The sequence below is a fragment of the Manis pentadactyla genome, chromosome 3 (assembly GCF_030020395.1).
Source record: "Manis pentadactyla isolate mManPen7 chromosome 3, mManPen7.hap1, whole genome shotgun sequence".
NCBI lineage: Eukaryota > Metazoa > Chordata > Mammalia > Pholidota > Manidae > Manis > Manis pentadactyla.
In genome coordinates, this window is record NC_080021.1 from 201,565,036 (window position 1) to 201,578,830 (window position 13,795).

Genomic DNA, 13,795 nt, shown 5'->3' on the forward strand with positions numbered 1-13,795 from the left:
CTGGGCCTTACTGCACTTAATGCTCATCTTTGTTTCTCTCTAGCTCCCTTTCTTCCTATGAGATTCTTGAGGGCAGAGTTCTTTGTAAGCCCTTCCCCAACACAGCGTCTCGAACACAACTGGTGCTCAGTAAGTGTTTGCTTAATAAATGAAGAATCAAGTAATAATGGAAAACATGTTCCAGAACACTAGTGTTGCTCTTCTTTTTCTAGGTCACTGAACCTGTCATTTTAGGTAACTATGTGAAAGATGACTGATTAACTGGAATGTTGAAAAAGTATGATTTTGTTTTCAAGCTATTAATACCTTTTAGATTAAAAAAGGTCTACAAGACTCAAGCAACCTGTTTACCTCAGATTAACTGGGCTGTCTGACCTGTCTGGCCCAGAGAAAACGCCTACCTTTTCCTGAAGCTGGAGGAGCTTCTGCTGGATGGTGTCTCTCTGTGCACACACCTCCTGGTACTGTTTCCGGTGCTCATCCTTGGTGGAGGCCAACAGATGTTCACATTTTGCTTCCCATTGGGTCTGTAGCTCAGCCTGTACTACAGACAGCTGCCGAGAGAAAGTAATCACCATTATCCTGGTGGGTCCAGTTGCATTCAGGGAAGTCCATTTTTCATAAGGCAAAAAGAATAAGCTAACAGCCCAGATTTAATAGAGAAATGACTGTTCAAAAGACCTTGATTATTTTAAAAGTAAATGTACTTTTTTAATGTAGGAGGATGTCGTTGGTTCTCAGGACTCCAAAAGGTACACCAACCAGATAAAGATGAGACTACATAGACAGGTGCCTAGAGGGTGGGGCTGTAATGTGATCATATTTCTCAGGATCATACTTCCAGGCTCTAAACTTCATAGGTTCAAAAGAAACTGATTTTTGTCATAGTTCCCAGAGTTGCTCAAACTGAGGGCACCAATTCATTCAATGATTAAACAGACATAGGAATATGAGTTTATGAACTTATAAGGAGAAAGGTCCCTATCAAATGGGCTAGAGATCCAACTGTGTCTTGGATGGTATCTGGTGATTGAGGACTTTGGCCTTATCATCGTTGGAATTTTTTAATGAAGACTTTTTTTCATGTTTATTTATGTAATTAAATTTCACTAATCTTTTAAAGAAAGGCATTCTTTGTTTGAGTCCCGGCTCTTCTGTATGTGTCTGGATTGCCTTCTTTCGCTTTTCTCCCAAGTCAGAGCATCAACTATGAGAAACGTCACCCTAAAGGATGAGGAAGAAACTAGAAGCTTTTCTGAAACCTTCATGCCTTCCTGTTATTTCCAAAGTGCTTCAGTTTCCCATTACCTGCTCTGCAGCTGCTTGGTCTGTGGACACCCGAGCCTTTTTCAAGAGTTGTCGAAGTGAGTCCATTTCCTCCTGGTATGACTTGCGAATTTCATCTATCTCCTCCTCAGCCTGACAGCGCTCCTGAGCTGACTTCTTTTTCCTTTCTGAGAGGTTCTTAGGAACAAGAGAACCACCATCAGCTCTCGCTCTTTGACAGAGGATAAATGGTCATGGCGGTGATGGCAGTGATGGTGGTTATTCACCTCATTAGATACCTACTTTGTTTCTGGAAACAATTCATTTTTAGTTTAATTTTCCCTACACATTTAACATTCTTGGCTACTGGGTGAGAAAAACTGTGATAAGAAAAAGGAAAACAAGAAGAGTTTTGTCCATCATTCTATTAAAAGATGGGAAACATCTTAACAGTGGTGAGGATACACGGAAGTGGACACCTTCACATCCTCCTGGTAGGAATATAAATGGGTATACCCTCTTTAGACAGCAATTCAGCAGTGCTGTGAAGACGTTCAAAATACCCAGAAATTCCACAAATTCAAACTCATCTTAAAGAACCAATAAATCATATTCACAAAAACCATGTGTTACCTGGATGGTCACTGAAGTAGTATACATAACAATGAAAAACTGAAAACAGCCAAGACAGCAGAAGAAACTGGGTTAAAAAAAAAAAAACCTGATAAAATTATATAGAATAAAATGAAAATGCAAACCAAGATTTATCCTCTGAAAAGGCAGTCGATCAAAGAGCCTTTATTGGAAAGTTTTACTGAAACCTCAAAAGTAGTTTGTCCTTTTCATATTTAAACTATTCCTAAACACAGAAAAAGACAGAAATGTCCCCATTTTGTTCCATGGGGCTAGTATTACCCTGATGTTAAAATTTAAACACAATAAAAACACATATAAAGTTGGAAAACAGTAACCTAGAAAAATATTTGTAACATCTATGACAAAGAATTAATACCCTTAATAGTGTTTACAAATCAAGTATTACAATAGGAAAGAGGGCAAAGAACATTAAAAGGAACATTCACAGAACTACAGACATTAAATATGAAAGCTACAACTACTCATGAAAATACATATTAAAATAAGATGTTTATAGAAACAGAAAACCTGATATATGCAGAGCTGGAAAAAGTATGGAGAAATGGGCTTGCATACACAGTCCTGGAACATAAGCTGGCACACTCTGAGGATAATCTGGCAACATTTATTTTAAAAATTTAGATGTATAGCATTTTTTTCTGATCCAGCAATTCCAATTCAAGCATTACATTTTATGGAAATGCTTACAAGAATTTGCAAAAATAGTTATATAGTACAAGGATGTCCATAGCAGTGATGCTTAAAATAGTGAAAAAATACAGACATAAATACCCATCAGTGGGTGGATAAATTATGGTCTAGCTTCACTACTATGCAGCAGTTAAGAAGAATGAGAAAGTTCTTATTCTTATTAATACCATGTCCTTATTTAAAAGAAGCACTAAACATGATCCTATTATTGTTAAAAAATAGCACCAGTGTACATATATGTATGTGTGAGTGAGTGTATACATGACATATATTTTATATACACAGAAAACAGCCTGGAAGTATAATCACACGTCAACCTCTAATGCGTGGGATTAGAGAGGAGAAAAAGATCAGTTTTATTTTTTATTTTATACTTTTCTGTATCACTTGTATTTGTTACAGTGAGCACTGGCTACTGTTATTTTTAAGAGGAAAATAAAAATGTTATTAAATAACACTGACCACTTGGGTCCAACAGAGAAACTTTGGTTGTAGATTTTACCTTTTCCAGAGATTCCTTCTCAGATCGAAGGTCAGACAGCTCTTCCTCCAGGGATGTCACCTTGAGCTCCAGTTGTCTCCGGCTTTGCTTTTCACCTTTGAATTTGGACTGTGCTCGCTCAGAGGTTTCTTGGAGCTCTGGGATGTAACAGCAGACACTTGGCTGCAGAACCCGAGCTGCAGTGGCCAGCTGGCGTCCCAGCAGCTCCTTCAGAGCTGCATCCTGCCATCTCCCAATCCTCCCACGTGAGCGTCTTTCACTCCCTTCTTTAAGTGTCACCTCACTGAACAATAGGTTGAGCAACCCATAAACTGACACTCCCACCAACCCATAATTACCTCAGCAAATATGTGTCACCTTCTATACATACAAAATGGAAAACAAGTGTTCCTAGCAATCAGAGACCATCTTTGAAATACTTCACTCCCACAATTCCATTTCAGTCACATCTCAACACAAGGTCAGATCTTTGTTTAGTACTGGTCTAAGCTCTTTCTCACTGTCTGGGTAAGATACTTTCAATTTTCTTGATAGCTGGGACATTCTACCAAGAGTTGCTTTCAAAATGTCCGTTCTCAAATGAAGCTATTTGGAATATTTCTTTAACATGTAACACATCAAATTTTGGAAAACATTTGAGACCCTTATGGCAACCCTGAGACAACTGTCATAGGGCATCACAAAAGAAGAAAAGGGGTATCTATATGACATTTAAACTAAAACTGTCCCTTGTATGCATCCTCAAGGTTTTACCAACTGACATCAGTGTTTTTTAGTTCTCTCATCAGGCAAATAAACCCTGCTTCCTTTCTCCCATCTGCTGCTGTTCCAGCTACACCCAACCCACTGGTCCCATTTGTGCCTTCCACACTTTTTTCTATACAGCAAGTGGGATGAACCAACATGCTGCATCAGTACATATCTTCTATTCAAGCCACCAAGTCTTGAGCAGCACCTTTGTGCTGGACACTGAACTAACACTAACTTGGAAGAAAAGACTTTACAAAGACAAGCAGATACCATCCTCGCCCTCCAGAGGCTTGTATTCTTGAAGGAAAAACAGATATATAGTGCTGATCAAAGGCTCTCTCTGATAATGGGCATAATAATGCACTCAAGAGCCAGAGGATTTTAAAGGAGATAATATGTTCTAGAAAAAAACTGGGAAAATTTCTGAAAGAGGCAGATTTTGGTGAGAACTGCAAGCAAATACTGATGATGGTGGGCATACCAAGACCAGAGAACAGCAGGGATTAAAAGCAAGACAGAAACTACAGATGTGCTGAAGCAGCAGCAGGCAGGTTAATATGTCCAGAGCCAGAGTGAACTGAACAGCATAGTGGGAAATAAGCCAGGCCGCAGGGGCTTTGCGGGCAGGCTCAAGGGTTACATTCCACCCTCCAGAAAGACGCAACCACAGTGGGAAGTAAGCACCTCCTTCTTAAACTCTCACTGAGTCACAAGTTAGAGGAACACCTGAACTCTTTCAGGCCTATGAGGCCAATCAGAAGCTCCAAAGACACTGAAGAAACACTCGCCCAAACAAAGCAGAACTCTAGCGATTGATCGACTCTAAGGGGATAGCCAGTTCTTCTGTCATCCTATAGTCAAACAATCATGTAGGTTGACACTGGTCCACCTTAACTTTTGGCTCAGTCCTTCACAAGCTTCATGAGCACTATGCCAAACAGATTGGGAGGAAGACAGCAGTTTAATTCCTTAAATTTTAATGGTAAAAGTCCCCGTCCCTCCACGAAGGAATACCTGACAGCTCTGCCTGCAGTTTGGAGAGTTGGGCCCTGAGGTGGTCTGTCTCCTTCAAGCTTTCTGTCAGCTTCATCTGCAACTCCGTTTCTTTCTTTTGGTGAGCAGCCATTTTCAGTTGCAGATGAGAAACCTGAGCAGTGGCAGCTACTAACTCCTCTGTCACCTTGGCCTGAAAAGGAACAAAGTATGATGTCACTTTAAACATGGGTGACCCTTGCCTCTAAGTGATGATTCAACCTCACATACTCTATGCTGACTGAACTGGTAGGAAGAAAGCTAAGGCCTGCTTCACCTGCAGTAAACTGAAATTAAGCCTCCCAAGGGTGCAAAGTCTCTGACTCAGCAATTCCCTCGTAGAAATTTATCCTTAAGGAAATATTACACAAGATTATAAAATTTTGCTACAAGGATGTTCTAGGTAAGGTTTAAGAATATGTTAAAAAAAAAAAAAAGAATATGTTAATGCAGCTCCTCAAGTGATTCTGAAGCAGTCAGATTAATGTTTGAGAACCACTGATCTCAAACAAGTTGTAGTAATCATTTTAGACCTGACCAGTTACAGCTAGATCAAACAACATAGGTGCCCCTGCCAGGTCTAAGGATTTTAAATAAAAGGAAAAAGTAAAGCAAAGAAATAGAAAATACAAACAGAAGAAGAAGAAATAGTAAAAGTACACTTAATGGAGAGTGTGAAGTGACTCCAGGACTGTTTAACGATAACAACGTCACAGGCTGCTGATCTTGACCAAGGCATTGGGAGGGAGCCACAGCAAACCTGGGACAGTGCAAAGTCACAATGGGAAAGAATCAGGGTCAGGACTGGACAAGGCTATGCAGGGCAAGGCACTGCTAATCTGAGGATAACGGGTCAAAGCTATTACTTGCCTGGATACTATGCTAAGAGAACACAAAGACTATTAGCATAAACACAAGTAAGAAATCCTCATCATTACCAGAGCCTAAGAAAGTGACTAAACTCCATGAGTAAGAAAGTGCACTCCACTCAACTTTCCATGTTTTCAAGGAAAATTCAAATATGCGATATAAACTATTTCTAAAACCTCTCAGAAAAATAGCAGCTGAAAACTGATAGCCCAAACAAGAAGGAATTCATTCTGGACAAACTGTTGCCAGCGCAAAGACAAGAGGAGTGGGCTTCACAATCAGTCAATCTCAACCCAAGACTGCTAGAGTCTTCCTTATACTTATTCCAGGAACAGGCTGAAATTCCTAATTCTAAACTCACTGAAGTCAAACAGCAGTACTGCAAAATGCTCTGGCAGACACATATGAAGGAGCAAATAGAACAATCTTAAATTTCACTAAAAACATTTGTTATGGGGCTTAATAGGAATTTTCTTTTGACAAGAAAGAATAAATTTAGTTTCTAAAAATCTATGTAAGTCTGACCTTAATCAAATTACTAAGATCAGTGTTAGTTTCTGAGTCAACTCATTGCAAAGCAATTATCAGACAGAAATTTGGATGGTGGCTATAATTGGAATATTTCTAGTTTTCTTCCCAACAATGGCAAAAACTGCGTTGAAAAGCAGATTGGTAAGTATGCACACAGGACCACTCCTTAGCTCTACACATCCTGACTTGGGCTCTTCGCTCCCAGTTACTTTACCTTCTCTTGCTCAGCATGCAATACTCTTGCCTGTGTGTTTTCTGTGGCGGTCTGAAGTGAGTTGTTCCTCTTCTCCATCATCAGGTTACTCTGCTCAACATACCTGTGAAACAAACAGAGAAAAAGAAAATATTTTTTAAGCACCAAATGTACCCCAGGCACCACCCAATGCACATTCAGTCCTCACAACATTGCTCTCGACCTTTATCAAAAACAATCTGAAAGCATTTTGTTTCCCTTAGCTCTTCAGTAATCAAGTGGGAGGCAGGAATCTGGGCCGGCCGGAGGAGAGGAGTCTGAAGCAGGAGTAGTGAGAGGCAAGAGACAGGAGTAAGAAGGTTGCAAGAAGCAGGGAAGGAGGACAAAAAGCTACTCCCCAACCACACACCATGTGGGAGAAAAGAGACAATGGAGAAATGACTTTTTCAAGTGAAATGCAGTATGCTGTGATGCATTCCCCTGAACCCCCCTTCAACAAAATCTTCAGAAGGATCTAGAAAAATTGCAATATGTTTGGGTTTTATAAGGAAATCAATAAAGTTCTGGGTGAGTTCTTGTTGATGAAGTAGAGTCAGCCCACACACAAAAGATTGACAGAGTATTTCTAAGAGTTTTCAATGTATTAACATCACTTTTACAGGGAACTAGGGCCAGCAGAAATAAATAAAATGCCCAAAGCCACACAACAAATGAGGGGCAAAGCCAAGATTCAGACACAATCTGCCTTACATCATAGTCTACTGAGCTCTTTCTACCGAAATGCCTCTTAGAAAAGCAATAATTCACATGACATGCAGGAAACAGAAATAGCAGAAGTACCTATAAACCAGCCTAAACAAACATGTTTACTTAAACTTAATTTATAAATTAAATGCTTTTGTCCATCCTAGACAGTGCTCTATACCTGTCATTACCTCTGATTTCGTTCAATCAGTTCACTGATCTTCTCATTCTGTTCTTCTATCCGATTGTTCTTTTCAAGGACCTCTTGCTTCAATCTTTCATTTTCCTAAATACAAAGTACTTGATGTAAAACTTAAGTTTTTAACAGAAAACTGTCAGAGAAAAAGAATAAACTTGAACCAACACATGACATTGTTACGTTTTGAGACAAAAAACTAGAACTACGTCCGCAAAAATATAACACTTAAAACAGCCTATCAAATTACATCTGATGCATATAAAGCACACAAATTCTCAACAGACTAAACATATAAATGGCTGAAAGCAAAATTCTGAAATGTTTCCTTCTGACTGTAGAGTGGTAAGTCACTTGGACCAAATTAAGCCACATTGGATTTTCCAGAATTTCCCAACTCACTATAGCATTCGTCACATGCTCTATGTCTGGAGCAGAGGGTTTAAAGAGTAGTATGTCCTGGGAGAGAGCAGCGGCAAGATCTCCAGGCTGTGTTCTATTCTCTATCACTCTCACCTGAATAATTCGTTGGATGTTGCTCATAATCATACTTGTTTCCATTGAAACTGACATGCTAGGAAAGAGCAGGGAATTGCCAGCATTATGCTTCTGTAACTCTTCAACCTATGAAAGGGGTACCAGTGAAATTTATGAGAAATTCTTCAATGGAGAAATATTATTTACCCAGAATCTGACCACCTTTTTGAGGGGGATAATAAGTTTCTGAGACAATCTATAAGCTAGTTTTCTTCTGCTAACTAGATCCCAAAATAGTAACCATCCTTCTAGGGAAATAACTATGAACTCCTACAAATACAGGATACCAAGGTAGAGTTTTCTTGTAGCCCTGGTTGCTCCCTGCTTATCCCGATTGTACCTCCACTTTCATAGCCCCAGCCCCGACTCAGTCACCTTAGTCATGAGATGATCCATTTTATCAGCCACTTTGCTGACTGCCATTCGAATTTCAGTGTTATGCTGCCGGGCTTCAGTCAACAGAAATGAAGCCATGTCACCTGATCCTAAACAGACATAAGCCAAAAAGAAACTTATGAAACTGGAACAAAGGATACTGTATGAGGAAAAGCCAACAGCAATGTCAGTGGAGGAAAGAAAGAAATTAACATTTCCAAATTCTAGGAAATCCTATGGGTGAGTCACACTGGCAGGAGAAAATGTAAAGGAGATGGAGGCAAAAGGGCTGCAAAGCCCACAATAACTAAGCTACACTCCTATGAAATGCTGTGAGGGATACTGTCTGGTCCAAAGGCACCAGTCTGCCCACTTTGGTCTGACTCAGCACTAGCTCAGATTATTTCTCCATTTATCCAACTGCATGCCAAGCATTGTACTAGATACCAGGGATATGGCAATGAATAAAACATGTTCCTGCCCTTGGCAAGCTCACAGTCTGATGGGGAGACTCACATGTAAAGAGGTCATATGACTGTTTTTTTAAGTTAAAAAAATGGACCATGTGCAAGGTATAAAAGGAGCACAGAGAAAAGCAAGGTTATTCTCTGGTGACACACATCTCTGGGTAACAATCAGGGAAGGCTTCCCAGAGGAGATGACAGATGTGATGATTTCTCAGATGGAGAAGTGGCAGGGCTTCCAGACAAATACTACTCCAAGAAACCCTTACCACTCCAGGACTATAATTATGCTGTAGAACATACTTGCTTCTTCCTACCATTGTCTTAATACCAAAAGTGATTATTATGTGAAAGACAAAGTACAGAACAAGAAGGTAGGGTATCATCTCAGCTCTTTACATTTGATTTTGTTTTGTTTTTGACACAAGACAACCACACTGCGCATGCATACAAGATACCCGAAGAGTTAACTAAGTAATTATTCACAAAAGTTTCCTATAGTCAGGGCATTTTAATGATTTTTTTCCACTTTATACCTTTTGTGTTGCTTGACTTTCTTATAAAAGTATGTTATTTTCACTACTTAAACATTTTAACAAAGTAGTTTTCATTTAAGAAACTGAACCACAAACAGTCATCACGCTTTCTCCCAATTTCCTCCAATGTTTTACTCTTTTATCATTCTCTATAAACTCTACAGAGCCACTCTAGCACAGGAATGAAAACGGGCTAGTGGAAGAAAATGCAAGAAATAAAACACAGAAAATGGGCAGGAGGGGGTTTTCTGGGTGATGGAAATGCCCTCAAATTGCATTGTGGTGCTGGTTGCAAAAGCTGTAAACCATCTAACAAATCACTGAATTGCACACTTAAAACAGGTAAATTGTATGGTATCTAAATTATACCTCAATAAAGCTGCTTAAAAAAATAAAATAGGGCAGAGGGAGTAAAAATGAAAAAGGAATGGGAGGAAGGAGAGCACAGAAAGAGCAGAAGATGAGAAACTGAAGCGATCACTCCCTACCTTGAGAATGGGGAGAATGAGAGAGTGGTGCTGGGTGCAAGGGCCGCGGGGGCTGCAGCTGGGAGGTGATGGTTGCTGCCTGGGGATAAATGTAGCCTTGCATACCTGCATAGGGCTGAGAAAATGCAAGTTACAGCAGCTTATGAAACATGCATGCCTCTCTTTTCTGCTTAATTTGTCTTTGATGGAATAAAGTGGATATGCTGGAAGGAGAATAAAACTTCACTAAAGCTAGAGACAGATGGTCAGGATCTGGTATTGAGCAAGAATTGCAGCAGGAGAGTTACCTATGTAATCCAGTGGTACCTTTTCACAAAAGTCCTGCTCAGAAAATAAGAGAAAGGTGTCCTAGGTCACTCCCTAGTCCTCTGGTGATGATTTAATTAAGCAGGAATTTCATTCCCCAACCATCAGGCCTATATTGATGGTCTAAGAAATTTTAAACCTAAACAAACACAGCTTAGTTTCCAGAGGTTAAAAGGAGAGGTGTTCAATGAGATTCCAAACTAAACCTACTGGTTTGCAAAGGATGCCTCTCCCCTGTTAGATTCTGTATGACTAAGAGCTCTCATTTTCCCCTGACCTCGGTTACCTCAACTATAAAATTAAAATAATAACACTACTTAAGGTTGTTATGTGGACTAAATGAAGTGATATACAGGTAAAGTTTCTAATAACTGGTAAGTGCCTGGCAGATAAGAAATGTTCAGTAAACAGCTATCATTTTAATGATAATAGTTACTCTTCTTTGAATTAAGGAAATCCAGCTCATTTCCAGGGACAGATGTAACTAGCTATCCACTGTTAAAAAAATCTAAGTGTACAGGTGAGTAATTTTCCATTAGGCAGTGGGAGAGGGCAAGATGGGACTTTTTCAAGCCATCCTAATGAGGCATAGCCAGTCTACTATCACTTCCACCCCTCCAGTAACAGTGGCCAAGGGAGGGAGGCCCTCTTTCCATAGAGCACATGTCATCCATCAGATGTGCTGGGGGAGAAGATAGAGCCCACTATCCGGCAAAAGTCAGCAGAGGCAGACAGGCTGCTGCCATCACTGCCTTTGTGAAAACAGAAAAAGCTCTGCATTTTGGAGGATAAGTAGACAGCAGTGTTTAGCTGTATTTTCCATACAGTCCCAATCCTCAATCCACAATGATTCTGCTACGAATAGTACAGAATCTCAGCCTATCAGCTGTTTAATAGAAAAGAACACAGAAGACTTGAATACATACCCCTCAACTAGACATGTGTGAAAAGGAAAGAAAACAAACACTGCCTGGGCCTCTACCACGTGCCAGACCTTACACCAGGTCTGTAGGATAGGTAGGTAAGGTAGGTAGGTAATCCTTTGCCTGGTTCAGAGTTGAGGTGGTAGTGGTTCAGGGAGGGGAAAAGTGATAAACTGTGATTGTGGGGAACTGTTACTGTACAGAACATGAGGGAAGAAGAAAAGAGATGAACTAGACCCATAACAGAGTGTAGCTTATGATGGATATGGTTTAAAATGTGACTATCTGAAAGGCCTGGGCATTTCCAGACACAGCTGAGTGGGAATCGAGAGTTGCAATTTGATTTGCATTAAGGCAGCAGAGGTTGCTTGGAGCCCAGAAGCAGATGACTGAGGTACTAAGAGAAAGCAAAAAGTTTTCACTGTCACCTACCCTTGCTTCTTGGTACGAGTCTGGATGTGCACCTGACATACCACCACACTTCCGATGTGACCATCTTGTCACCTAGTCTCCTAAAACCAACTCTACTGGAGTCTCAGCCATGGGCTAGTGGAAGGGTGTTTTCTGGTGCATGTGACTCAGACCTATGACCCCATCAGCTAACAGAAGTGCAGAATTACCCACAAGGAAATGTCTCATTAGCTGGGTGCAGGTTTCCAAAACTGATAATGCAACACAGCAGAAGACAAGGAAAGCAGACCAAATACATCTCCAGGTCTAAAAATGCCCCCCTCCCTGGGGACAAACCGACAAGTGTCACACTCTAGCCCGGTTCTCAGTACTAAAACAGTACTAACCGTTTAAGACACAGTAATCACAACGCTGGTGCTGATTCAATTCAAGGCTTCAGAGCCTCAGACAAGTCCTTACCTTGTAAAGTCATCTGCGGTAACACTGGGTGGACTGGCTGAAGAGACGGCTGCATGGACAGAGTCGCCATGAGCTGCCCAGAGCTTCGCAAAGCATTCACATCCTGAAACAGGAAGAAGCGTTTTGGTCCCTAGGTTTATGGGTCCTTAACTGAAGACTGAGGATGACCGTCCACCCTAAACCTACTGACAACCAGTGTTTTTAGGCAAAGAAGAAGGAAAAGCAAGAGTTTAGGGTGTAGGTGTGGGGAAAAAGCACCTTATTATCTACCAGAGTAAGATCCCTTTTTCCTATAAATCCTATCAAGTAATTAAGTATAATTAATTTCCTCAGACATTAAAAGTTGTTGATGTTTTATTGACTGAAGCAGTGAAGTGACTGGTCTCTAGAATATGTCATTTTCCAAGCCAGTGGCTACCTTAAGACTGACCTAGTCTGTTCCCACAGAAGAGGGGTCTCTTGCAAGGAAACCCAGAGAATAATGAAGCCTCATTCTCTTCTGTCAAATAATCTCCACAGATCTCAAGGTACTCACTGAAAATCAGAGTAGATTCTCTGTGCCTCTACTGTGGATAATATGGTTTTAGAGTGTTTCCCCCACCCCTCTTCTTTCTTTTCATAAAAATTAAAGCCATGTTGGTCCCTACTATAATTCTAAACAAAGATATCCTACAAATGCCTTCCTGATTCATAAGGAAAAGAAAAACTTGAGGAACAATTTACAGCAACTGTGATCTGCTATGCTACAGTTCAAAGGCTGAAATCTCTCTACATTCCTTTACTTTAGAATTTCCCCTCCTCCAATAGTCCCAGAAATGTATTATGTACTTCAGGAAGAGCATCCCAGTTTTACATCACTACATTACTATAAATCAACCTAAATGTCTTACAATAGAGTGAAGGGAATTATTAGAAACTACTGTAACACAATACGGGTTGCCTCTAAAGGTAATGATGCTTTATTTATTTAATTACATTATTTATATAATTGATATTAAATGTTCATGACATAACAGTAAGTTAAAAAACCAAGTTACAAAGCAACATGTAATGAAGAATACCCTTTTTGTTAAATAGGTTTCTTCCTTACAGTTTAAATTTTTCTATAATGAATAAGTAACACTTAAAATGCTTAATAAGAATATTTTTTATCCAAATTTCACTTCCAGAAACCAGGTAAAAATCAATCCTATAACAACAGGGTACAGAAATCCTATCCTCCTTTAAAATGTTAAATCTACTTACAGCTTTTCCAGGAAGAAATAAAACAAAATTGTGAAAAATAAAGCCTATTTTGGAGAATTTTTTCTCAAGAGCATCACCTTTTCTTTGTTTTATGTTGAAGACAAAGAATCTTAAAAATTGATCCCTGTTAAGTATTTCAATTCAATTGAGAAAAGATGATTTTATTCAGTAAGGTGCTAATCAATAGGAAAAGAACTAAGTTAGAAAACTAAGTTACTGCATATCATATACCAAATTCCAGACGGCTTAAAATTTTAGATCTAAATATTAAATAATGAGTATTTTTAGAAAACACATGTGCTGTTTATAATACCTGAAAGTAGGAAGGCTTTCTAAACATAATGTCAAAAATAAAAAACAAAGGGAAAAAAATTGAAAGATTTGACTACAATAAAATTCCTAAACTTCAAAAAAGACCACACCACATACACAGCCGAAAGACACAACAGTGTGATCTTTAGTAACAGGTTGACATCAGTGGGAAGACCAACATTTCCAAGAGAATCTCAACATCCAATCAACAAATATGAATGGAGCATCTTTTATAGGTTGGGCACCATGCTTAATGAGTGATTTTAACTGACAATAAGATTCTAGTAGATGATTAAATTAACTGCTTA

The 13,795-nt window shown here is 39.5% G+C and overlaps 1 protein-coding gene across 1 annotated transcript in view; it reads right to left on the reverse strand.

Annotated features, from left to right (window-relative positions):
* The window catches only part of FKBP15 (FKBP prolyl isomerase family member 15), a 63,682-nt gene that overhangs the window by 6,108 nt on the left and 43,779 nt on the right, over window positions 1-13,795 (reverse strand). Inside the window, 12 exon segments of the mRNA XM_036915625.2 lie at window positions 402-554; window positions 1,309-1,464; window positions 3,116-3,252; window positions 4,880-5,051; window positions 6,513-6,615; window positions 7,427-7,521; window positions 7,948-8,055; window positions 8,344-8,453; window positions 9,832-9,946; window positions 11,343-11,402; window positions 11,405-11,457; window positions 11,931-12,033. Coding sequence (XP_036771520.2) covers window positions 402-554; window positions 1,309-1,464; window positions 3,116-3,252; window positions 4,880-5,051; window positions 6,513-6,615; window positions 7,427-7,521; window positions 7,948-8,055; window positions 8,344-8,453; window positions 9,832-9,946; window positions 11,343-11,402; window positions 11,405-11,457; window positions 11,931-12,033 — 1,365 coding nt within the window.